This window comes from Callionymus lyra, chromosome 18 (genome assembly GCF_982586985.1).
Source record: "Callionymus lyra chromosome 18, fCalLyr1.hap1.1, whole genome shotgun sequence".
Lineage (NCBI taxonomy): Eukaryota > Metazoa > Chordata > Actinopteri > Syngnathiformes > Callionymidae > Callionymus > Callionymus lyra.
The window spans coordinates 1676816-1703386 of NC_141835.1; the positions used below are offsets into that span (position 1 = coordinate 1676816).

The 26571-nt window shown below is 41.8% G+C and overlaps 2 protein-coding genes across 4 annotated transcripts in view; one reads left to right on the forward strand and one right to left on the reverse strand.

Annotated features, from left to right (window-relative positions):
* Positions 1–11672, forward strand: part of asap3 (ArfGAP with SH3 domain, ankyrin repeat and PH domain 3) — a 43431-nt gene extending 31759 nt beyond the window's left edge. Inside the window, exons 14-26 of one of the 2 annotated variants that reach the window (XM_087780088.1) lie at positions 1308–1474; positions 1534–1667; positions 2074–2165; positions 3865–4039; positions 4965–5050; positions 5347–5462; positions 6025–6092; positions 8046–8153; positions 8232–8442; positions 8939–9149; positions 9208–9382; positions 10717–10848; positions 11482–11672. In XM_087780088.1, the coding sequence (XP_087636214.1) occupies positions 1308–1474; positions 1534–1667; positions 2074–2165; positions 3865–4039; positions 4965–5050; positions 5347–5462; positions 6025–6092; positions 8046–8153; positions 8232–8442; positions 8939–9149; positions 9208–9382; positions 10717–10848; positions 11482–11544 (1738 nt within the window). In that variant the 3' untranslated portion in view covers positions 11545–11672. The remainder of the gene's footprint in view (positions 1–1307; positions 1475–1533; positions 1668–2073; positions 2166–3864; positions 4040–4964; positions 5051–5346; positions 5463–6024; positions 6093–8045; positions 8154–8231; positions 8443–8938; positions 9150–9207; positions 9383–10716; positions 10849–11481) is intronic. The other variant, XM_087780089.1, reaches the window with a different exon arrangement.
* An 8748-nt stretch (positions 11673–20420) lies between these two features.
* On the reverse strand, positions 20421–22613 carry LOC148060022 (TMF-regulated nuclear protein 1-like). 2 transcript variants are annotated; one of them, XM_087779801.1, is made up of 2 exons: positions 22052–22613; positions 20421–21889 (listed from the first exon to the last, which is right to left on the reverse strand). In XM_087779801.1, the coding sequence occupies exon 1, from the start codon at positions 22564–22566 to the stop codon at positions 22090–22092; it is 477 nt and encodes a 158-aa protein (XP_087635927.1). In that variant the 5' UTR covers positions 22567–22613; the 3' UTR covers positions 20421–21889; positions 22052–22089. The 2 variants fall into 2 exon arrangements, with proteins under 2 accessions (XP_087635927.1, XP_087635926.1); XM_087779800.1 differs by having other exon boundaries at positions 20421–21965.
* Between the last annotated feature and the right edge of the window lie 3958 nt (positions 22614–26571).

Sequence of the window (26571 nt, forward strand, 5' to 3'; positions counted from 1 at the left end):
ATGTTGTAGTGATGTTGAGTTGTTGTGATGTTGAGTTGTTGTGATGTTGTAGTGATGTTGAGTTGTTGTGATGTTGTAGTGATGTTGTAGTGATGTTGAGTTGTTGTGATGTTGTAGTGATGTTGAGTTGTTGTGATGTTGTAGTGATGTTGAGTTGTTGTGATGTTGTAGTGATGTTGAGTTGTTGTGATGTTGTAGTGATGTTGAGTTGTTGTGATGTTGTAGTGATGTTGAGTTGTTGTGATGTTGTAGTGATGTTGAGTTGTTGTGATGTTGTTGTGATGTTGAGTTGTTGTGATGTTGTAGTGATGTTGTAGTGATGTTGAGTTGTTGTGATGTTGTAGTGATGTTGAGTTGTTGTGATGTTGTAGTGATGTTGAGTTGTTGTGACGTTGTAGTGATGTTGAGTTGTTGTGATGTTGTAGTGATGTTGAGTTGTTGTGACGTTGTAGTGATGTTGAGTTGTTGTGATGTTGTAGTGATGTTGAGTTGTTGTGACGTTGTAGTGATGTTGAGTTGTTGTGATGTTGTAGTGATGTTGAGTTGTTGTGGTGTTGTAGTGATGTTGAGTTGTTGTGACGTTGTAGTGATGTTGAGTTGTTGTAGTGATGTTGAGTTGTTGTGACGTTGTAGTGATGTTGAGTTGTTGTGACGTTGTAGTGATGTTGAGTTGTTGTGACGTTGTAGTGATGTTGAGTTGTTGTAGTGATGTTGAGTTGTAGTGATGTTGAGTTGTTGTGACGTTGTAGTGATGTTGAGTTGTTGTAGTGATGTTGAGTTGTTGTGACGTTGTAGTGATGTTGAGTTGTTGTGACGTTGTAGTGATGTTGAGTTGTTGTGACGTTGTAGTGATGTTGAGTTGTTGTGATGTTGTGGTGATGTTGAGTTGTTGTGACATTGTAATGTTGTTGTGTTGTAGTGATTTTGTTGTGTTGTGGAGACTTTGTCATTTTGTGTTGTTGTGACATTGTTTTAATGTTGTGTTGTTTTGACGTTGTTGTGACATTGTGTTGTTATGAACGTTGTGTTGTGACATTGTGATGTTATGAACGTTGTGTTGTTGTGAAGTTGTTGTGATGTTATGAATGTTGTGATGTTGTGACGTTGTGTCATTGTGACATTGTGACGTTGTGATGTTGTGTTGTTGTGACCTTGTGTTGTTGTGACCTTGTGTTGTGATGTTGTGACCTTGTGTTGTTGTGACCTTGTGTTGTGATGTTGTGACCTTGTGTTGTTGTGACGTTGTTCTGATGTTGTTTGTGACCTTGTGTTGTTGTGACCTTGTGTTGTTGTGTTGTTGTGTGCAGCTGGGTGTGGGTGCTGCAGAACAGTAAGGAGGAGGCTCTGAACACGGCTCTAGGTGTGGACCAGCTCCACCTCCAGGACTCTGGTCTTCAGGAACTTTCTCGCTCCATCATCTCTGAGCTGCGTCACATGCCGGGGAACGAGTCGTGCGCCGACTGTGGAGCTCCAGGTGAGTCGACCTGTGACGCGTCGCGACAACCTTCTTTAACCTTTGACCTCCTGCCGTAGATCCCACCTGGCTCTCCACCAACCTGGGCATCCTTACCTGCATCGAGTGTTCCGGGATCCACCGGGAGTTGGGGGTTCACTATTCCAGGATCCAGTCTCTGACCCTTGACCTTCTCAGCACCTCCGAACTCCTGGTACTGTTGTTATTATTATTATTATTATTGTTGTTATTATTTATATTTTAATTATTATTGTTATTGTTGTTATTATTTATATTTTAATTATTGTTGTTATTATTGATTTTATAATCATTATTATTCTCCTTCTTCTTCTCCTTATTTTTATAGTGGTTATTATCGTTATTATATTTTTTTTAATTGTTAATATTATTATTGTTATTATTGTTATTGTTATTGTTATTATTATTATTTTTATATTATCATTGTCATTGTTATTCTTATTGATATTATTATTATTATACTTGTTATTAATTGTATTATTATTATTGTTATTATTATTGTTATTACTAATATAGTTACAATTACTAATACTGTTGTTATTATTGTTATTACTAATATTATAATTACTCTCTCTCTCCAGCTGGCGGTCAGTATAGGAAACACTCGCTTCAATGACATCATGGAAGCTTCTCTGCCCAACGACTCCGTCAAACCTTTTCCTGGCAGCGACATGTGAGTCTGATGTTCCAGGTGTGATGTCATGATGTCATGATGATGATGACAATGATGTCATGATGATGACGATGATGTCATGATGATAACGATGATGTCATGATGATGATGATGATGTCATGATGTCATGATGTCATGATGTCATGATGATGACAATGATGTCATGATGTCATGATGTCATGATGATGATGATGACAATGATGTCATGATGTCATGATGATGATGATGACAATGATGTCATGATGATGACAATGATGTCATGATGTCATGATGTCATGATGATGATGATGACAATGATGTCATGATGATGACAATGATGTCATGATGTCATGATGATGATGATGACAATGATGTCATGATGATGACAATGATGTCATGATGTCATGATGTCATGATGATGATGATGACAATGATGTCATGATGTCATGATGATGATGATGACAATGATGTCATGATGTCATGATGATGATGATGACGATGATGTCATGATGTCATGATGATGACAATGATGTCATGATGATGATGACAATGATGTCATGATGATGATGACAATGATGTCATGATGTCATGATGATGATGTCATGATGTCATGATGATGACGATGATGTCATGATGATGTCATGATGATGATGATGATGACAATGATGTCATGATGTCATGATGATGACAATGATGTCATGATGTCATGATGTCATGATGATGACAATGATGTCATGATGTCATGATATCATGATGTCATGATGATGACAATGATGTCATGATATCATGATGTCATGATGATGACAATGATGTCATGATATCATGATGTCATGATGATGACAATGATGTCATGATGTCATGATGATGACAATGATGTCATGATGTCATGATGTCATGATGATGACAATGATGTCATGATGTCATGATGATGACAATGATGTCATGATGTCATGATGACAATGATGTCATGATGTCATGATGATGATGTCATGATGTCATGATGATGTCATGATGATGACGATGATGTCATGATGATGTCATGATGATGATGATGATGACAATGATGACAATGATGACAATGATGTCATGATGTCATGATGTCATGATGATGACGATGATGTCATGATGATGTCATGATGATGTCATGATGATGACGATGATGTCATGATGATGTCATGATGATGATGATGATGTCATGATGATGATGATGATGTCATGATGATGTCATGATGATGTCATGATGATGATGATGACAATGATGTCATGATGTCATGATGATGACGATGATGTCATGATGATGTCATGATGATGATGATGATGATGATGATGACAATGATGTCATGATGTCATGATGATGACGATGATGTCATGATGATGATGATGATGATGATGATGACAATGATGTCATGATGTCATGATGATGACGATGATGTCATGATGATGATGATGATGATGACAATGATGTCATGATGATGACGATGATGTCATGATGTCATGATATCATGATGTCATGATGATGACGATGATGTCATGATGATGATGATGATGATGACGATGATGTCATGATATCATGATGTCATGATGTCATGATGATGACGATGATGTCATGATGTCATGATGTCATGATGTCATGATGATGACGATGATGTCATGATGATGATGATGATGATGATGATGACAATGATGTCATGATGATGACGATGATGTCATGACCCGACAGGAGTGCGAGGAAGGAGTACATCGTGGCGAAGTACGCCGATCGTCGCTACATCCTGCGGCGAGACGAGGCCGACGCTGGTCTGCTGCTGGACGCCGTGAAGGGTCGCGACCTGAGCTCACTGCTGCAGCTCTACGCTGAGGGACTGGACCTGTCCAAGCCCTGCGGTGACGGACAGGTGAGGAGCACCTGCAGTCACCTGACCTACGCAATCAAACTTTATTAGTCCACACACTCTGGACACAACAATCATTTTTATTTAAATCTCTTTAGTTTAAACATAACATTAAAAATACAAACTTCATATTTAAGTATTAACTTCTCTTTCATGGTGAATCATTTTTATTGAACTAATACAATAGTTTGTTTGTATAAATAATTGTATTTAAAACTTTAAAACATCTTTTATATTAGTTACATTCAAATTATTTTTAAAAACGATTAATTTTCTATTTTTTTCTTTCTGTTTATCTGAGTTTTTATTTACAAAAGTAAAGAAAAGATAAAACAATGATGTAAAGACGACTCGTTTTATTTGATATCAGTTAAATTTAAAGAATTATTTTCTTTGAAAAAATATTATTTTTTATTTTCTTTGTATTTCTTTTCCCTGAGTTTTAACTTTTTATTTAGAAATCTAAGAAAACTTTAAAACAAATATTGATAAACTTTAATTTTAAGCAATATTTTGTTTAAATAAATGTTATTATTCATTTTAATGTCTTGAGTTTTATCTTTTATTTTGAAATGTAGAAGAAAATTATCTATAGACTAGATTTTTATTTTAATACTAGTTACATTTAAAGTATTTATTATATTATACGAGTTCTTATAGAAACATTTACATTTATGATAATTTGTCGATCATATGGAGAACATTGAAATAAACAATAAAGTATAATAAATATAAAAATATTTTTTTCAATTTGACTTGAAGCAGCCACATGTTGTTTCTGGCGCCCCCTGGTGTCAGAACAGAGTGACTGTTGTCTGTGCATCAAGAGGAAAGTTTATTGTTTCATCTTCAGGGTCAGAGGTCACGTTGAGACTTGAAGATAAAGAAAGTCATGAGTTGATAAGTTTAAAGTACGATTGTGTTGAAGGGCGAGCGAGAGACGGCGCTTCATGTTGCTGTTCGTCAGGAAGAGAAAACTTCTCTGGCTCTGGTCGACTTCCTGTGTCAGAACAGGTGAGATTTATTTATCATCAATGTTGGATTATTATCAGGTAAACATGTAGACCTTCGAAAACATCTGTCTCTACTTTGTCATCCTTTACTTTTCATTTCATTTCTTCTTCTTCTTCTTCTTCTCCTCATTTCATTTCTTCTCCTCACATCCTGGTCCACGACTCAACAATCTTGTACTTTTAAAGCAGACAAATGTTGTTGTCATGACGACCAGAACAATATTTGATGGTGTGAGGAAGTGAGATCGATGAGTTGCATCCAGGTGTGGTTTGACCTCTGACCTCTTGTCTCCTCAGCAACTGTCTGGAGAAGAGAACGTCTGAAGGAAACACTGCTCTTCACTACAGTGTTCTTCACCACAAGCCTGAGTCTCTGAAGCTGCTGCTCAAAGCTAAAGCTTCTCTACAAACAGGTGCGTGTTCTGATGCTAGCTGTGTTAGCTCTGATGCTAGCTCTGTTAGCTCTGATGCTAGCTCTGATGTCAGCTCTGATGTCAGCTCTGTTAGCTCTGATGCTAGCTCTGATGCTAGCTCTGATGTCAGCTCTGTTAGCTCTGATGCTAGCTCTGTTAGCGCTGATGCTAGCTCTGTTAGTTCTGATGTTAGCTCTTTTAGCTCTGATGCTAGCTCTGATGTTAGCTCTATTAGCTCTGATGCTAGCTTTGATGTTAGCTCTGATGTCAGCTCTGATGCTAACTCTGTTAGGTCTGATGTTAGGTCTGATGTTAGTTCTGTTAGCTCTGATGCTAGCTCTGATGTTAGCTCTGATGATAGCTCTGATGTTAGCTCTTTTAGCTCTGATGCTAGCTCTGATGTTAGCTCTGATGCTAACAGTGTTGACTCTGATGCTAACAGTGTTAGCTCTGATGCTAACAGTTTTAGCTGTGATGCTAACAGTATTAGCTCTGATGCTAACAGTGTTGACTCTGATGCTAACAGTTTTAGCTCTGATACTAACAGTGTTTACTTCCTCAGTCAACTCTGCAGGAGAGACAGCTCTGGACATGGCTCGACGACTGCAGCAGCTTCAGTGTGTGGAGCTGGTGAGAAACATGTTGTTATTACTGTGTAACTAGTTATTACTGTGTGACTAGTTATTACTGTGTAACTAGTTGTTACTGTGTAACTAGTTGTTACTGTGTCATTAGTTATTACTGTGTAACTAGTTATTACTGTGTGACTAGTTATTACTGTGTAACTAGTTGTTACTGTGTAACTAGTTGTTACTGTGTAACTAGTTGTTACTGTGTCATTAGTTATTACTGTGTCATTAGTTATTACTGTGTAACTAGTTATTACTGTGTAACTAGTTATTACTGTGTAATTAGTTATTACTGTGTCATTATTTATTACTGTCATTAGTTATTACTGTGTCATTAGTTATTACTGTGTCATTAGTTATTACTGTGTCATTAGTTATTACACAGTAATTAGTTATTACTGTGTCATTAGTTATTACTGTGTCATTAGTTATTACTGTGTCATTAGTTATTACACAGTAATTAGTTATTACTGTGTCATTAGTTATTACTGTGTCATTAGTTATTACTGTGTCATTAGTTATTACTGTCATTAGTTATTACTGTGTCATTAGTTATTACTGTGTCATTAGTTATAACTGTGTCATTAGTTATTACTGTGTCATTAGTTATTACTGTCATTAGTTATTACTTTGTCATTAGTTATTACACAGTAATTAGTTATTACTGTGTCATTAGTTATTACTGTGAATTAAGTTATTACTGTGAATTAAGTTATTACTGTTTCATTAGTTATTACTGTGTCATTAGTTATGACACAGTAATTAGTTATTACACAGTAATTAGTTATTACTGTGTCATTAGTTATTACTGTGTCATTAGTTATTACACAGTAATTAGTTATTACTGTGTCATTAGTTATTACTGTGTCATTAGTTATTACACAGTAATTAGTTATTACTGTGTCATTAGTTATTACTGTGTCATTAGTTATTACACAGTAATTAGTTATTACTGTGTCATTAGTTATTACACAGTAATTAGTTATTACTGTGTCATTAGTTATTACTGTGTCATTAGTTATTACACAGTAATTAGTTATTACTGTGTCATTAGTTATTTCTGTGTCATTAGTTATTACACAGTAATTAGTTATTACTGTGTCATTAGTTATTACTGTGAATTAAGTTATTACTGTTTCATTAGTTATTACTGTGTCATTAGTTATTACTGTGTCATTAGTTATTACTGTGTCATTAGTTATTTCTGTGTCATTAGTTATTACACAGTAATTAGTTATTACTGTGTCATTAGTTATTACTGTGAATTAAGTTATTACTGTTTCATTAGTTATTACTGTGTCATTAGTTATTACTGTGTCATTAGTTATTACTGTGTCATTAGTTATTACTGTGTCATTAGTTATTACTGTTTCATTAGTTATTACACAGTAATTAGTTATTACTGTGTCATTAGTTATTACTGTGTCATTAGTTATTACTGTGAATAATGACACAGTAATTAGTTATTACTGTGAATAATGACACAGTAATTAGTTATGACTGTGAAACAAACTTCTTCAAGATTTATTCTTCATGATGAACTGACTTCTCTAGAGATATAGATTTAGATAAGAGAGTTTAAAGTATATTTTAAGCACCGTTATTATACCACATTATTTCAGGTTTTTGTGCTTAAACATGTGTTTTTCTTTTTTTGTAATGGTTTCTTTTTTTTGGTTATAATTCATGATCAGTTTCTCTGCTCGTCTCTGACCTGCAGCTCGTCGTTGTTGTTGTTTGTTTGTTTGTTTGTTTGTTTGTTTGTTGTTGTCGTCGTCCTCATGTTGTTGTTGTTGTTGTTATTGTTATCGTTGTCGTCCTCATATTGTTGTCGTCGTCCTCACGGTTGTGTGTTGCAGCTGGAGTTGTTGTTGTTGTTGTTGTTGTTGTTGTTGTTGTGTTATCGTTGTCGTCCTCATATTGTTGTCATCATCCTCACGGTTGTGTGTTGCAGCTGGAGTTGGCTCACAGTGGAAAGTTCAACTCTCAGATCCATGTTGAGTTTCCGTGGGAGACGTCGTCTCAGGATCTTTACGACAGCGAGGACGACCTTGATGAACGAGTGAGTTTGATCGGATTATTGATCCTGATTATTGATAATATTATTGATCTCTATAACTGATCATCAATAATCCTCCAGGTGAGTCCGTTACCCAAGAATCGTTCTCCACCTTCCAACGGCGGCTCCGCAGCTTCCTTCTCCCGCTGGAGTCTAGCTGTCAATCACTCCAGCAGTCGACCCTGTCAGACGTACGAGAACATCGACTTCCTCTACAAGAATCCTCCCGCCAACAGCGCCCCCACTGGAGGGTCAGTGCCACCACCGCCGCTGCCAGTCAAAGTCCAGAGAGGTGAAGTGTTTTTGTTTCTTTTTCTTTTATCATTATTATTATTATTATTATTATTATTATCATTATCATTATCATTATTATCATTATCATTATCATTATCATTATCATTATCATTATTATCATTATCATTATCATTATCATTATTATTATCATTATCATTATCATTATCATTATTATTATTATTATCATTATCATTTCATTTTCACCGTCTTTCTGATGCTAAATATGTTTAAATATGTTTATCTTATTATTAGACTTTTATTTTAATGTTTTTTATTTATTTGTGTTTCTTGTTCTAATTGTTTAAATACATACAATACATTTTTTTTCACATTTTTCTTTATCATGTTTTCTCAACATGTTTCTGGTGATAATTATTAATTATTATGATTAATTCTTATATTATTTATTCATTATTCATTTTAATATACTTTAATGTTTTTTCTTCTCAGTTTGTGATTGTTTGGTCAAACATGTTCTTCTGGTTCTGGTCCAGGTCGTTCTGACCCTCAGATCTCGGTGTCGACCCAGGAGGGGGGGGGCACTCCCCCCCGCCGGGCCTCCAACCCGCCCCCCCACTGCCCCAGTCCCACCAGCAAACCTCCGTCCCCGGACCCCGAGAGCCGCCGCCACCCGAGGTCGTCTCAGGGGGCGCGGGCTCAGAGGTCGTCCGACCCGCCGCCACCACACGGCATCGGGCCGGTCAGGTGAGTCGCACCTGCAGGTGTTGGTTCTCCTGGTTCTGAACCCGAGACTCGTCCTCAGCTCCGACAAAACCACGTCGTACCGTCGCAGCAGCGCAGGAGGAGGTCAGAGCCGCTGCAGCGTCATGGCGGCGCTCGCTCAGGACGACCAGTACTGCAGCCTCGTCGCCTCGCCGTCCTTGACCTCCTCGCCCTCCTCGCCTGGCGCCGCGCCGCGACCTCGCAGGAACGCCATGGTGAGAGAACACCTGTGAACATCTGTCTACACCTGTGTACACCCGTCAATACCTGTGAACACCTGTCTACACGTGTGTACACCCGTGAAGACCCGTCAATACCTGTGAACACCTGTCTACACCTGTGTACACCCGTGAACACCCGTCAATACCTGTGAACACCTGTCTACACCTGTGTACACCTGTGAACATCTGTCTACACCTGTGAACACCTGTCTACACCTGTGTACACCTGTGAACATCTGTCTACACCTGTGTACACCCGTGAACACCCGTCAATACCTGTGAACACCTGTCTACACCTGTGTACACCTGTGAACATCTGTCTACACCTGTGAACACCTGTCTACACCTGTGTACACCTGTGAACATCTGTCTACACCTGTGAACATCTGTCTACACCTGTGAACACCTGTCTACACCTGTGTACACCTGTGTACACCTGTGAACATCTGTCTACACCTGTGTACACCTGTCTACACCTGTGAACATCTGTCTACACCTGTCTACACCTGTGAACACCTGTGTACACCTGTGAACTCCTGTGAACTCCTGTGAACACCTGTGTACACCTGTGAACTCCTGTGTACACCTGTGAACTCCTGTGAACACCTGTGTACACCTGTGAACATCTGTCTACACCTGTGAACATCTGTCTACACCTGTGTACACCTGTAAACACCTGTCAACACCTGTGTACACCTGTGTAAACCTGTAAACACCTGTGTACACCTGTGTAAACCTGTCAACACCTGTGTACACCTGTGAACACCTGTGTACACCTGTGAACATCTGTCTACACCTGTGAACATCTGTCTACACCTGTGTACACCTGTAAACACCTGTCAACACCTGTGTACACCTGTGTAAACCTGTAAACACCTGTGTACACCTGTGTAAACCTGTCAACACCTGTGTACACCTGTGAACACCTGTGTACACCTGTGAACATCTGTCTACACCTGTGAACACCTGTGTACACCTGTGAACACCTGTGTACACCTGTGAACATCTGTCTACACCTGTGAACACCTGTGTACACCTGTGAACTCCTGTGAACACCTGTGTACACCTGTGAACATCTGTCTACACCTGTGAACATCTGTCTACACCTGTGTACACCTGTAAACACCTGTCAACACCTGTGTACACCTGTGTACACCTGTAAACACCTGTCAACACCTGTGTACACCTGTGTAAACCTGTAAACACCTGTGTACACCTGTGTAAACCTGTCAACACCTGTGTACACCTGTGAACACCTGTGTACACCTGTGAACATCTGTCTACACCTGTGTACACCTGTGAACACCTGTGACTCCGTGTGTCCGCAGGCGTCCGGCTCTCGTCCGAGCCTCCGGCGGGTCCGAGCTCTCGTGGACTGCAGAGCCGCCAGCGAAGAACACCTGGCCTTCTTTAAAGACGAGATCATCGTCGTCACGGGCTCCAGTGACCCCCACTGGTGGGTGAGTGGAACTGCACCTGCAGACTCTTTCTCTTAATTATGGATAATGATAATAAATGTTGATCAATATTTGTTTTTATGTATTTTTAGGTATTTAAAGAACAAAAAGAAAGTAAAATACAAATGAGAAAAAGTTAAAATTACACTTTAACAAACAATTTTCTGCATTTTTGATGGAAAAAAGGTTTTTAAAGAAAAAATAATAATTTATATAATTTATGTCATTTAAATATTAATTAAAAAGTGACACATATTATAGATCATTAAGTTTTTCTTATTTGACTTTTATATTATGTTGCTTTAGTTTTCATTGATACTTTTAAAGTTAGTAAAAACAAATACTAAAGCATAAAAAATAAAAATACATGACAATAAATCAATTGATCAACATTTTTGTAAACATTTCCTGAGGAAAAAGTTCAAGATAAGATAAGATTTATTGTCAAAAGAAACTTCAAAGTCTGTTTTTAGTTTAAAAAAAACACATTTGATCATTTGTAGTTTTTTATGTTTCTTATCATAAAAGATATTTATAAAAATACATGAAAAAACTATAATTACATTGAAGTTTTAAAATACAGTTCTGATTATTGATCCTTAAGATAAAGATGTTTTTCACATGTTTTCTCCTCAGAACGGACACGTCGAGGGAGACTCGTCCAGATCTGGACGCTTTCCTGTCAACTACGTCATGTGACGCGGTCATGTGACCCGGTCATGTGACGCGGTCATGTGACCCGGTCATGTGACGCGGTCATGTGACCCGGTCATGTGACCCGGTCATGTGACGCGGTCATGTGACCCGGTCATGTGACGCGGTCATGTGACGCGGTCATGTGACGCGGTCATGTGACGCGGTCATGTGACGCGGTCATGTGACCCGGTCATGTGACGCGGTCATGTGACGCGGTCATGTGACCCGGTCATGTGACCCGGTCATGTGACCCGGTCATGTGACGCGGTCATGTGACGCGGTCATGTGACGCGGTCATGTGACGCGGTCATGTGACGCGGTCATGTGACGCGGTCATGTGACCCGGTCATGTGACGCGGTCATGTGACCCGGTCATGTGACCCGGTCATGTGACCCGGTCATGTGACCCGGTCATGTGACGCGGTCATGTGACGCGGTCATGTGACGCGGACATGTGACGCGGACATGTGACGCGGACATGTGACGCGGTCATGTGACGCGGTCATGTGACGCGGTCATGTGACCCGGTCATGTGACGCGGTCATGTGACGCGGTCATGTGACCCGGTCATGTGACGCGGTCATGTGACGCGGTCATGTGATGCAGATGAACGTTTGAACGTCTTCGTCCTCGAGGTCGAACGACGACGACCTTCAACGATGACCTTCAACGACGACCTTCAGCGACACCAACGTTCATCACAACAACTTCTTCTCGGAGAAACTCTTGACGCACTTTTACCTTTTTATCCAGTTTTTAACTTTTCTACGAGTTACTGAGAAGATTTTGCTGCTTTTTTATCCTGAAAAACATTTTTGATCCGTGATTGTGTTGTTAACATGTTGACATTTAACCAGTGAGTGGACGGACACACACACACACTCACACACCTACACACACTCACACACCTACACACACCTACACACACCTACACACACCTACACACACTCACACACACCTACACACACCTACACACACTCACACACACACACCTACACACACTCACACACACACACCTACACACACACACACACACACACACTCACACACACACACACACACACACCTACACACACCTACACACACACCTACACACACACACACACACACACACTCACACACACTCACACTCACACACACACACACACACACACACCTACACACACCTACACACACACACACACACCTACACACACCTACACACACACACACACACACCTACACACACACACTCACACACACACACACACACTCACACACACACACACACACACACACACACACACACACACACACACACACACACCTGTAGAGAGCAGAAGCTTAAGAAGAAAATATTTCATATAAACTGACACTAAACGTGTAAAATGAACATTTCATTGAACTCTTATCTTCGTCCAAACGTGTCTGAACTGATGTCAAAGTTCAAAGGTCGTGTCTGAAGAAAATTAAACTTCTTTTCTTGTGGAAGCAGTTGTTGTTGTTTGCAGATGAAACTGTTTCTATTGTTGTCTACTGTGTTTCTAGTGAGTCATGTGATGCGTCATGTGACGACTGGGACACGTCCTCATGATGGATTCACTGGATGTTTCTGGTCCTGCAACATCAGACCCCCTCGTCCAGGAGACCCGGTCTGGGGGTCACAGGTCCCGATGTGTCCCAGTATCAACCCACGGATCTGCCCTTTTCATCCACAGCCACCGTGGCTTCATCTGCAGCTTCACCTGCAGCTTCACCTGCAGCTTCACCTGCAGCTTCACCTGCAGCTTCACCTGCAGCTTCACCTGCAGCTTCACCTGCAGCTTCACCTGCAGCTTCACCTGCAGCTTCACCTGCAGCTTCATCTGCAGCTTCACCTGCAGCTTCACCTGCTAACGTCCTTCTTCTTGGACGCACCTGTGACTCTGCAGAGGGAGCGTGTCCTTCAAAGCCTCGACAGACTTCCATGGACTCGTAGAGAGTCCTCCAGACCTCCTCTCCTCCACCAGGTCCCTGTACTTGCTGCGCCTCCTTTCATCTCCTCCTCCATCTGCTCCTCCAGCGTTACCTCCTGCATCAACAATGTTCTGAAGCCTCTGAGACGATCATGTCTGGACCGAGAGATGTTCTTGTAATGTTCTGGAGGAACATCAGGTGTTTTCCCAGGTCAAGGCTGTCAATCAGAGGCTGTGTGTCCTGTTGTGACCTGGTCTCAAGGTCTCAGTCCAGTTCTGTCGAAGGAGATCGTCTTCTTTGGATCACGAGGTTATGATCTCAGCAACTTTTGGGTCATGACGCCAACGGAAGCGACCTTTGACTCTGGGCGACTGCTGAGATGTTCCAGGGAACCTCCTCCGGAGCAGAGGGGTCAGGACGGTGTCCTGTTCTCCCCCCGACACATGGAGGTTCACTGGACCAGGCAGGGAATCGTAGACGCCTCGAAGAACTGGACCCGCTGGAAGGTCCACCTGCGTGATGTTTGCTCAGGTGACAGGTGTCCTCCTGACTCGTGTCAAAGGTCAACAAACATCAGGAGTGTCGTCGGGACTAACGGACGACGGTGAAAAGTTGTAAAAGAATAAAGAATATATCGTGACGTCAGTGAAGCTTTTTGGAAAAACATCCAAAAATGTTTCTTTAAAAACCAAAGAATATTGAAACATGACGTCATGTGACTTCAGGGTCTGTCCTGCTCACTCGTTCTTCCTCCTCCTGGACCTCCTCCTGGACCTCTTCCTGGACCTCCTCCTGGACCTCCTCCTGGACCCCCTCCTGGACCTCCTCCTGGACCCCCTCCTGGACCTCCTCCTGGACCTCCTCCTGGACCCCCTCCTGGACCCCCTCCTGGACCTCCTCCTGGACCTCCTCCTGGACCCCCTCCTGGACCCCCTCCTGGACCCCCTCCTGGACCTCCTCCTGGACCTCCTCCTGGACCTCCTCCTGGAGTAGATGTCGTCTTTCTTTGGGTCCGGGTCTGGCTGACCCGGGTCTTTGTGAAGTCGCCCAGACCTGCTGCCCCTGTAGCCTGAGGCGTGACTCGTCGCTTTTCTGCCTTTTCTGTCTTTTCTGCCTTTTCTGTCTTTTCTGCTGTGATTTTTAATTTGAAGACAGTTTTCAATACACTTTCGTGACCCTGTGTATTATATGGTTATTATATATATTATTATTATTTCACTATTCTTTGGTTTTTAAATAAACATTTTTGGATGTTTTCCCAAAAAGCTTCACTGACTGATAATCTTGCGTCTCGTCCGTTAATCCCGACGACGCTCCTGATGTCTGTTGACCTTTGACACGAGTCTGACGTCATGCGCTTGATTGACAGCTCTTGATGGCTCTTAAAGCGACAGGTGCGTCAAGAACATGAAACACTAATGTAAAGATAATGTCGACATAATCCAGTGTTTTCCATGAATTCTGCACTAAATCTCTTCTAATCTCTGGATTATGTCGTCGCACTTTCAGTCACAAGTTTGAAACATTATATCACAAGTACTACAGTATATATATATATATATATAAGTATTTAATCCTCATCAAGTCTCATATACTGTGAAACTTAACTTTCTTATCATTTGAGTTCAACTTTATTTAAAGTCTCCATAGATTTAACACTTGAAATAACGAGATATTAGACGAGATAAAACTTTCTAATCACGACTAAATCCAAGTATTTTGTGGAAAATTAATAGTAAATAAAACATAAACCAAAAAACGTTGAGTCTCTGTTGAAGATAAAGAGTTAATTAATTAACGATTAAGATATGTCTCAAGCATCTCGGATCTATGATCGTGATGCTCTTCTCAACATCAGAGAGTCGATGGAGGACTTCACTCGCGACAGTTATCAACGTCCGGTGAACGTGTTTCCGGCTCCGCTTCTCATCGACTCGGACTCTGTGGAATATCGTTTGATCTCTCGGGCGATTTCCACAAGCGATGGAGTCGGTCTGGAGTTCAGGTCAGGATGAGACGCGCAGTCGCGATCGCTCGGAACAACTCTGACGTCATCGAACGTCATCGATGTTTGATCGACATCCCTCTCACTGTGTGTGACGACACATCAGCGCTGCCGTCTGTCCAGACCTCAACGAAAGGTGGTAAGATTTTTTCATTTCCTCTCTTTAATTCGACTTTTACAACCGAGTTGAACTTCAGTGACAGCTGGTACCACGTGACCGCTGTTCGCTTCAAAAGATCCCGCTCTGCGCGCCTGTCAGTGACGCGGCGTCGTCAGTGACGTAATCGGTGCTGAATGACTTCTTAATGTTCGCTCCATTACTAATAAATCCTTTATTCTTAATGATCTTTTCACAAGAGTTAATTTGGATTTATTATGTCTTTCTGAGACTTGGCAGAGAGAGGAAGAGTTTATTCATCTGAACGAACTCTGTCCAGTAGGGAGCGCTGTCCTGGGGAAGCCTCGCCTCTCTGGTCGTGGAGGAGGTCTTGCTACTGTTTTTAGGGAGAGCTGTTCTTGCAAAGTTCAGACACAGGAATTCACTTCTTTTGAGTCTCAGATGATCTTGGTTGGTTGTTGGGTGTTGTATTTGATAAAGACATGTCTCTTGTTCAACACTGAAGAAAACTGACCAGAAACTGTTTCCTTCAACTGAGAAAAATCTCTAAACTTAGGAAAAATGTTGTCACAACATGATCTGGATCTTATAATCCATGCGTTTGTTTCTTCTCGTCTGGACTATTGTAACAGTTTGTTTTCATGTCTTAACAAGAAGGATCGTCTCGTCTGCAGTTGATTCAGAACTCTGAGCTGCTCTAGTAGAAGAACTCACATTTCTCCTTCAAACTCTTCACTGGCTTCCAGTTTCTTTCAGGATCAACTTTAAAATTCTGGTTCTTACTTTCAGATCTATTCATGGTCAGGCTCCTCCTTACATCACTGATCTGATCCAGCCTTACACCCCAGCTCGGGCTCTGAGGTCTGTGGATCAGAATCTACTGATGGTTCCACGCACACGGTTCAGGACCAGAGGAGAGAAATCTTTTCAGGCTGTTGCTCCTAAGCTTTGGAACCATCTTATCTCTCTTTGTTCTTGATGATCTACTGACTCCTTCAAGAAACATCTGTGTTTGATGATCTACTGACTCCTTCAAGAAACATCTGTGTTTGATGATCTACTGACTCCTTCAAGAAACATCTGTGTTTGATGATCTACTGACTCCTTCAAGAAACATCTGTGTTTGATGATCTACTGACTCCTTCAAGAAACATCTGTGTTTGATGATCTACTGACTCCTTCAAGAAACATCTGTGTTTGATGATCTACTGACTCCTTCAAGAAACATCTGTGTTTGATGATCTACTGACTCCTTCAAGAAACATCTGTGTTTGATGATCTACTGACTCCTTCAAGAAACATCTGTGTTTGATGATCTACTGACTCCTTCAAGAAACATGTGTGTTTGATGATCTACTGACTCCTTCAAGAAACATCTGTGTTTGATGATCTACTGACTCCTTCAAGAAACATCTGTGTTTGATGATCTACTGACTCCTTCAAGAAACATGTGTGTTTGATGATCTACTGACTCCTTCAAGAAACATCTGTGTTTGATGATCTACTGACTCCTTCAAGAAACATCTGTGTTTGATGATCTACTGACTCCTTCAAGAAACATCTGTGTTTGATGATCTACTGACTCCTTCAAGAAACATCTGTGTTTGATGATCTACTGACTCCTTCAAGAAACATCTGTGTTTGATGATCTACTGACTCCTTCAAGAAACATCTCTGTGTTTGATGATCTACTGACTCCTTCAAGAAACATCTCTGTGTTTGATGATCTACTGACTCCTTCAAGAAACATCTGTGTTTGATGATCTACTGACTCCTTCAAGAAACATGTGTGTTTGATGATCTACTGACTCCTTCAAGAAACATCTGTGTTTGATGATCTACTGACTCCTTCAAGAAACATCTCTGTGTTTGATGATCTACTGACTCCTTCAAGAAACATCTCTGTGTTTGATGATCTACTGACTCCTTCAAGAAACATCTGTGTTTGATGATCTACTGACTCCTTCAAGAAACATCTGTGTTTGATGATCTATTGACTCCTTCAAGAAACATGTGTGTTTGATGATCTATTGACTCCTTCAAGAAACATCTGTGTTTGATGATCTACTGACTCCTTCAAGAAACATCTGTGTTTGATGATCTATTGACTCCTTCAAGAAACATGTGTGTTTGATGATCTATTGACTCCTTCAAGAAACATCTGTGTTTGATGATCTACTGACTCCTTCAAGAAACATCTGTGTTTGATGATCTATTGACTCCTTCAAGAAACATGTGTGTTTGATGATCTATTGACTCCTTCAAGAAACATCTGTGTTTGATGATCTATTGACTCCTTCAAGAAACATCTGTGTTTGATGATCTACTGACTCCTTCAAGAAACATCTGTGTTTGATGATCTACTGACTCCTTCAAGAAACATCTGTGTTTGATGATCTACTGACTCCTTCAAGAAACATCTGTGTTTGATGATCTATTGACTCCTTCAAGAAACATGTGTGTTTGATGATCTACTGACTCCTTCAAGAAACATCAGTGTTTGATGATCTACTGACTCCTTCAAGAAACATCTGTGTTTGATGATCTACTGACTCCTTGAAGAAACATCTGTGTTTGATGATCTACTGACTCCTTCAAGAAACATCTGTGTTTGATGATCTACTGACTCCTTCAAGAAACATCTGTGTTTGATGATCTACTGACTCCTTCAAGAAACATGTGTGTTTGATGATCTACTGACTCCTTCAAGAAACATCTGTGTTTGATGATCTACTGACTCCTTCAAGAAACATCTGTGTTTGATGATCTACTGACTCCTTCAAGAAACATCTGTGTTTGATGATCTACTGACTCCTTCAAGAAACATCTGTGTTTGATGATCTACTGACTCCTTCAAGAAACATCTGTGTTTGATGATCTACTGACTCCTTCAAGAAACATCTGTGTTTGATGATCTACTGACTCCTTCAAGAAACATCTGTGTTTGATGATCTACTGACTCCTTCAAGAAACATCTGTGTTTGATGATCTACTGACTCCTTCAAGAAACATCTGTGTTTGATGATCTACTGACTCCTTCAAGAAACATCTGTGTTTGATGATCTACTGACTCCTTCAAGAAACATGTGTGTTTGATGATCTACTGACTCCTTCAAGAAACATCTGTGTTTGATGATCTACTGACTCCTTCAAGAAACATCTGTGTTTGATGATCTACTGACTCCTTCAAGAAACATCTGTGTTTGATGATCTACTGACTCCTTCAAGAAACATCTGTGTTTGATGATCTACTGACTCCTTCAAGAAACATCTGTGTTTGATGATCTACTGACTCCTTCAAGAAACATCTGTGTTTGATGATCTACTGACTCCTTCAAGAAACATCTGTGTTTGATGATCTACTGACTCCTTCAAGAAACATCTGTGTTTGATGATCTACTGACTCCTTCAAGAAACATCTTAAGACGTTTCTATTTGTTCAGGCTTTTCCTTGAATTTCTTGAACTCCTGTGTTGTTCTCAGTATTATCTTGATCTTTAAAGTATATACTTTTTTGAGTATTGTTTTGATTGTTTAAGCGCTTTGTGACCCTGGTCTCGAAAAGCGCTATATAAATAAATATTACTTACTTACTTACTTAATTCTTCGTGTGTCGATGGTTTTTCAAAATAAAACACGTCAATATATTAGAAAATGATCAAAAGTTCATCAAAAGTTAAAATTGTCTTTTATTTAATCGGATATTTCGGCGAAGATAAGAAAAGTTTTATCATAAAAACAACATTTGCATGAAAACATGAGTCGTTACAATCAGAGAGAAGAAGAAGAAGAAGAAGAAGAAGAAGAAGAAGAAGAAGAAGAGCACCAGCGAGTCGAGTCACTGAACCAGTGAGTCGTTCAGGTCGAGTCACTGAACCAGAGAGTAAAAGATTCAAACATTCATCTCATGAAACCAAACAAAAACATTCTATGAAGCAGCAGTTTTTAAACTCGATCAACAAACGACTCGTCAGAACGACTCGTCACTGAACGAGTCACGGACGTAGAAGTGAATCATTTACATTCATCAGTGAGATCTTTGGACATGTGTCAATCATCACATGTGTCAATCATCACATGTGTCAATCATCACATGTGTCAATCATCACATGTGTCAATCATCACATGTGTCAATCATCCGTCAGGAGAACATAAGGCGTGTTTTTACAACATGAGTCTGTTTTCAAACCACGTGTTTGTCGTTAAAGGATCGAGTCGATAGAACCTGATAATACTTTGATAATACTTTGATAATACTTTGATAATACTTTGATAAATACTTTGATAAATACTTTGTGCTTCAGCGAAGAGTCGCTCCTTCTCATCCACACGTTACATGTTACATGTTACATGTTAGCGAAGCAGCTGCAGAGTCTTCATCCGTGTTGAGGAACCTTCAAGTGGAGACACACGTGTCCATCTGGACCAGGAGTGTTTTGAAGGATGTGTCATTAAGAGACACTGTTTAACAAAAAGTATGATCAATAACTTCATAAAACACAAGATACAATAAAGTAACGTTTCATCATCGCAGTTGTTGTTCAATTGTTGAAACTTTGATTTAAGATCAAAGAGAACAAAGAATTTCGACCTGAACGTTACAAAGAGAACAAAGTATTTGTCGTTCAAAGGAAACAAAGTTTTTCGACCTGAACGTTACAAAGAGAACAAAGTATTTGTCGTTCAAAGGAAACAAAGTTTTTCCACCTGAACGTTACAAAGAGAACAAAGTATTTGTCGTTCAAAGGAAACAAAGTTTTTCGACCTGAACGTTACAAAGAGAACAAAGTATTTGTCGTTCAAAGGAAACAAAGTATTTCGACCTGAACGTTACAAAGAGAACAAAGTATTTGTCGTTCAAAGGAAACAAAGTTTTTCGACCTGAACGTTACAAAGAGAACAAAGTATTTGTCGTTCAAAGGAAACAAAGTTTTTCGACCTGAACGTTACAAAGAGAACAAAGTATTCGTCGTTCAAAGGAAACAAACGCGTGAACAAAGTTCAAGATAAAGCAAAGACTCAAAGATTTGATCTATAAACAAATGATTTAGATCAGGAACGACAAACTTGACCTTTAACCTCTGTTGTTTTTATATTGACCTCGAATGTCCTTGAAATCATTCGACCTCAAGAATATATTCTCGTCTCTGCAGGAGATGAAGGTCGTTGGTTTGTTACGACGGATTTGATTCTCCGGTCGTCCTTGGATGGAAATAGAAGCCGCACACACACACACACACACACACACACACACACACACACACACCTGCACACACACACCTGCACACACACACTCACACACACACACCTGCACACACACACACACACACACACACACACACACACACACACACACCTGCACACACACACCTGCACACACACACTCACACACACACACCTGCACACACACACACACACACACACACACCTGCACACACACACGCACACACACACCTGCACACACACACACACACACACACACTCACACACCTGCACACACACACACACACACACACACACACACACGCACACACACACACACACACACACACACACGCACACACACACACACACACACACACTCACACGCTGCAGGTCAGTGAACAATATCCGTCGCACAACGACAAAGACTCACAAAAGTCACGACTCGACTGTTTGACCTGAATTATCGTCCGACGTCGTCCAGGAATGTTTGATTTGTTTGAATAGTTGCTAGGCGACCGTTGCCAAGTGACTGTTGCTAGGCGACCAGCAGCATCATGGGTGAAGAAGGTGGAAGTGAAAGCAAAGGCACGTCTCGTCGCGTCATGTTCTCGACTCCTGGAGACTCCTGGCTGCAGCAGCGTCACCGTGTTGAGAGGAGGAGCAGGTGAAGGAGGAGCTCGAGGAGGCTGAAGTCCAGCTCCAGGAGACAGGAGGAGGAAGAGGAGGAAGAGGAGGAGCAGGTGAAGCAGGAGCTCGAGGAGGCTGAAGTCCAGCTCCAGGAGACAGGAGGAGGAAGAGGAGGAAGAGGAGGAGCAGGTGAAGCAGGAGCTCGTGGAGGCTGAAGTCCAGCTCCAGGAGACAGGAGGAGGAAGAGGAGGAAGAGGAGGAGCAGGTGAAGGAGGAGCTCGAGGAGGCTGAAGTCCAGCTCCAGGAGACAGGAGGAGGAAGAGGAGGAAGAGGAGGAGCAGGTGAAGGAGAAGCTCGTGGAGGCTCTCCTGACCTGAAGTTCAGCTCCAGGAGACAGGAGGAGGAAGAGGAGGAAGAGGAGAAGGAGGAGGAGCAGGTGATGGAGGAGCTCGAGGAGGCTGAAGTCCAGCTCCAGGAGACAGGAGGAGGAAGAGGAGGAAGAGGAGGAGCAGGTGATGGAGGAGCTCGTGGAGGCTGAAGTCCAGCTCCAGGAGACAGGAGGAGGAAGAGGAGGAAGAGGAGGAGCAGGTGATGGAGGAGCTCGTGGAGGCTCTCCTGACCTGAAGTCCAGCTCCAGGAGCAGGAAGAGGAGGAGCATCTACTTGAGCTTGACGGTCCAGGGGAGACACGTGCGGAGTCCCAGCATGGAGGAGAAGACGATGGAGGGTCGATGCTTCTTGAACCTCCTCAAGCCTTTCTTCAGCCGCTGCGACGTCTCCGCCACGTACAGCTCCCCCTGCTGGGCGGCGCCGGAGATCCTGGACACCAGCTCCCCGTGGACCACCACCTCCTGCTCGGAGCGCACGAACACCTCCCTCAGCTCCTGCAGGCGGCGCTCCATCTCCCGGATCACCCTCTGGCGCTCCTCCACCTCCAGGAGGCGCCGGCGAGCCGCCTCGAACTCCATGCTGCAGCTGGGGGTGACCAGGCGGGAGGAGGGCGCCGTGGCCGACCGGGACCCCGGCTCCGACCCGGCCAGGAGCGACACCCGCCGGAAGTCCCCCATGGAGACGGAGCGGCGGGCGGCCGGGGAGGCGAGAGCCAGGAGGCGCGAGGAGGAGGAGGAGGACGGCATCAGGGGAAGAGGAGGAAGAGGAGAGGAAGGCGAGTCGTCGTCGTCGTCGTCGGGCGCCATGTCGTCGCTGGCGTCCTCCTGCTGGCGTCTCTTCATGACGGAGTGATGCAGTCTGGGAGCTGAGGGGGGGCAGCTGGTTGGCTGGGAGGAGTCAGCTGGTGTTTGTGCTGCTGATGCTGCGCCTCCTCCACTGACTCATCCCTCTCTCCTCCTCCTCCTCCCGCCAGCTGCTCCCTCACCGTCGCCATGGCAACGGCTCAGAACCTCCGTGTGAAGCGAGTGTCGTAACATCAGCGACGTCATGTCTTGTTACAAACGGTGACGTCAGCAAAAGACTTCTACAGCAGCTCAGAATAAAAAGTTAGATAAAAAACTCAGGAATATATTCCATACTTGATACTGTTAAAATACTTTTATTAGAGTAAAAAACAAAACAATTAATTAAATTAAAAACATAAAAAATGTTTTTTATTCTTTTATTTTATGCATTTTTTTTCTAAACCATGACATTTATTTATAATTGACTTTATTCAGATTGTGTATAAATAATATTAAAATAAAATAATAATAAAATCTAATATTGAGTGTGTAGAGTGTGTAGAGAGTGTAGAGAGTGTAGAGTGTGTAGAGAGTGTAGAGTGTGTAGAGAGTGTTGAGTGTGTAGAGAGTGTAGAGAGTGTAGAGAGTGTAGAGTGTGTAGAGTGTGTAGAGAGTGTGGAGTGTGGAGTGTGTAGAGTGTGTAGAGAGTGTAGAGAGTGTAGAGAGTGTAGAGTGTGTAGAGTGTGTAGAGTGTGTAGAGAGTGTAGAGTGTGTAGAGTGTGTAGAGTGTGTGGAGTGTGTAGAGAGTGTAGAGTGTGTAGAGTGTGTAGAGAGTGTAGAGAGTGTAGAGAGTGTAGAGAGTGTAGAGTGTGTAGAGAGTGTAGAGAGTGTAGAGTGTGTAGAGTGTGTAGAGAGTGTGGAGTGTGTAGAGTGTGTAGAGTGTGTAGAGAGTGTAGAGAGTGTAGAGAGTGTAGAGAGTGTAGAGAGTGTAGAGTGTGTAGAGTGTGTAGAGAGTGTAGAGTGTGTAGAGTGTGTAGAGTGTGTGGAGTGTGTAGAGAGTGTAGAGTGTGTAGAGTGTGTAGAGAGTGTAGAGAGTGTAGAGAGTGTAGAGTGTGTAGAGAGTGTAGAGAGTGTAGAGTGTGTAGAGTGTGTAGAGAGTGTGTAGAGTGTGTAGAGTGTGTAGAGAGTGTAGAGAGTGTAGAGAGTGTAGAGTGTGTAGAGAGTGTAGAGAGTGTAGAGTGTGTAGAGTGTGTAGAGTGTGTAGAGTGTGTGGAGTGTGTGGAGTGTGTAGAGAGTGTAGAGTGTGTAGAGTGTGTAGAGTGTGTAGAGTGTGTAGAGAGTGTAGAGAGTGTAGAGTGTGTAGAGAGTGTAGAGTGTGTAGAGAGTGTAGAGTGTGTAGAGAGTGTAGAGAGTGTAGAGAGTGTAGAGTGTGTAGAGTGTGTAGAGTGTGTAGAGAGTGTAGAGAGTGTAGAGTGTGTAGAGTATGTAGAGTGTGTAGAGAGTGTAGAGTGTGTAGAGAGTGTAGAGTGTGTAGAGAGTGTAGAGTGTGTAGAGAGTGTAGAGAGTGTAGAGAGTGTAGAGAGTGTAGAGTGTGTAGAGTGTGTAGAGTGTGTAGAGAGTGTAGAGTGTGTAGAGTGTGTAGAGAGTGTAGAGTGTGTAGAGAGTGTAGAGAGTGTAGAGTGTGTAGAGAGTGTAGAGTGTGTAGAGTGTGTAGAGAGTGTAGAGAGTGTAGAGTGTGTAGAGTATGTAGAGTATGTAGAGTGTGTAGAGAGTGTAGAGAGTGTAGAGTGTGTAGAGTGTGTAGAGAGTGTAGAGTGTGTAGAGAGTGTGGAGTGTGTAGAGAGTGTAGAGTGTATAGAGTGTGTAGAGTGTGTAGAGTGTGTAGAGAGTGTAGAGTGTGTAGAGTGTGTAGAGTGTGTAGAGAGTGTAGAGAGTGTAGAGTGTGTAGAGTGTGTAGAGTGTGTAGAGAGTGTAGAGAGTGTGTAGAGAGTGTAGAGAGTGTAGAGTGTGTAGAGTGTGTAGAGAGTGTAGAGTGTGTAGAGTGTGTAGAGTGTGTAGAGAGTGTAGAGTGTGTAGAGTGTGTGGAGTGTGTGGAGTGTGTAGAGTGTGTAGAGTGTGTAGAGAGTGTAGAGTGTGTAGAGAGTGTAGAGAGTGTAGAGAGTGTAGAGTGTGCAGAGTGTGTAGAGAGTGTAGAGAGTGTAGAGTGTGTAGAGAGTGTAGAGAGTGTAGAGAGTGTAGAGTGTGTAGAGAGTGTAGAGAGTGTAGAGAGTGTAGAGAGTGTAGAGTGTGTAGAGAGTGTAGAGAGTGTAGAGAGTGTAGAGAGTGTAGAGAGTGTAGAGTGTGTAGAGTGTGTAGAGTGTGTAGAGAGTGTAGAGTGTGTAGAGAGTGTAGAGAGTGTAGAGTGTGGAGAGTGTAGAGTGTGTAGAGTGTGTAGCTCTTAACGTGTATCTGTTAAATGTTCATTAATGAGCTTCAACATCCGTTTCTTGTCTCGTTGAACGAAGGAGGAAAAAAAGATTCAACAATAAATCTGTTGATTTTTCTTCTTTGAAGCTCAAATGATTTCAGTTCAATATTTGACCTGAAATGTTGGATTTATTGCGACTTTTTTTCACGATAAAAAGCTGTTTTTTGAACGTTATTGACGTGAGTGGTGAGCCGTCAGCCAGCAGGGGGCAGCATCAGGCCAGAGCTCGCTTGCACGACAGAGTTGAAACACAGAAGAAACTACAATTCAACGCTTCACTAAAGTTACTGTAATAGTTTGAGTTATTATACACTTTTATATTGAGTTGAATGAACACGTTTTTTCGTTTTTAAATGATTTGTATTTAATGTATAAAATATAAAAACTTATTTCAAATGTTAAATTATTTAATATTCTGATGGAACTTTTAGTTAAATTTCAATCTGAATGATTTTGACGTTTTTAAATCTTAAATTGAAGTAAGAAAGTGAATCAATGTTTGAATTGTATTTATAACAAGTCAAGAGTTAAAGTCTAAACTAACGATCAGTTTCTCTGTGAGGTTTTTAAATAAAACTCAACAGTCGAGAGAAACATGTGATGAAAACCATTAAATCTCTGGAACATTAGAAACATCACCTCAGAGATTAAGATAATCTGGTGAGTGTGTGTGTGTGTGTGTGTGTGTGTGTGTGTGTGTGTGTGTGTGTGTGTGTGTGTGTGTGTGTGTGTGTGTGTGTGTGTGAATGTGTGTGTGTGTGTCTGTGTGTGTGTGTGTGTGTATGTGTGTGTGTGTGTGTGTCTGTGTGTATGTGTGTGTGTGTGTGTGTGTATGTCTGAGTGTGCGTCTATCTCTGTGTTTGTCTGTGTGTGTGTGTCTGTGTGTGTGTTTGTCTGTGTGTGTGTGTGTGTGTGTGTGTCTGTGTGTGTGTGTGTGTGTCTGTGTGTGTGTTTGTCTGTGTGTGTGTGTGTGTGTGTGTGTGTGTGTCTGTGTGTGTGTCTGTCTCTGTGTTTGTCTGTGTGTGTGTGTCTGTGTGTGTGTTTGTCTGTGTGTGCGTGTATGTCTGAGTGTGTGTGTGTGTGTGTGTCTGTGTGTGTGTCTGTCTGTGTATGTCTGAGTGTGTGTATGTCTGAGTGTGTGTATGTCTGAGTGTGTGTGTATGTGTATGTCTGAGTGTGTGTGTGTGTATGTCTGAGTGTGTGTGGGGGTGTGTGTGTATGTGTGTATGTCTGAGTGTGCGTCTATCTCTGTGTTTGTCTGTGTGTGTGTCTGTGTGTGTGTGTCTGAGTGTCCATGTCCGTGTCTGGTTGTCCTTGTGTGCGTCTATCTGTGTCTTTGTCTGGTTGTCAGCGTGTGTGTGCGTTTGTGTGTCTCAGTCCATCAGGTCATGTGATCTCTGCTGCAGTGAATTATTGACGAGCAGCACGAGCGCGCTAATGGCTACATGAATTAAAGAAGAGTTGAAATCTCAGGTGTTTAAAGTTCAGCTAATGTTCTG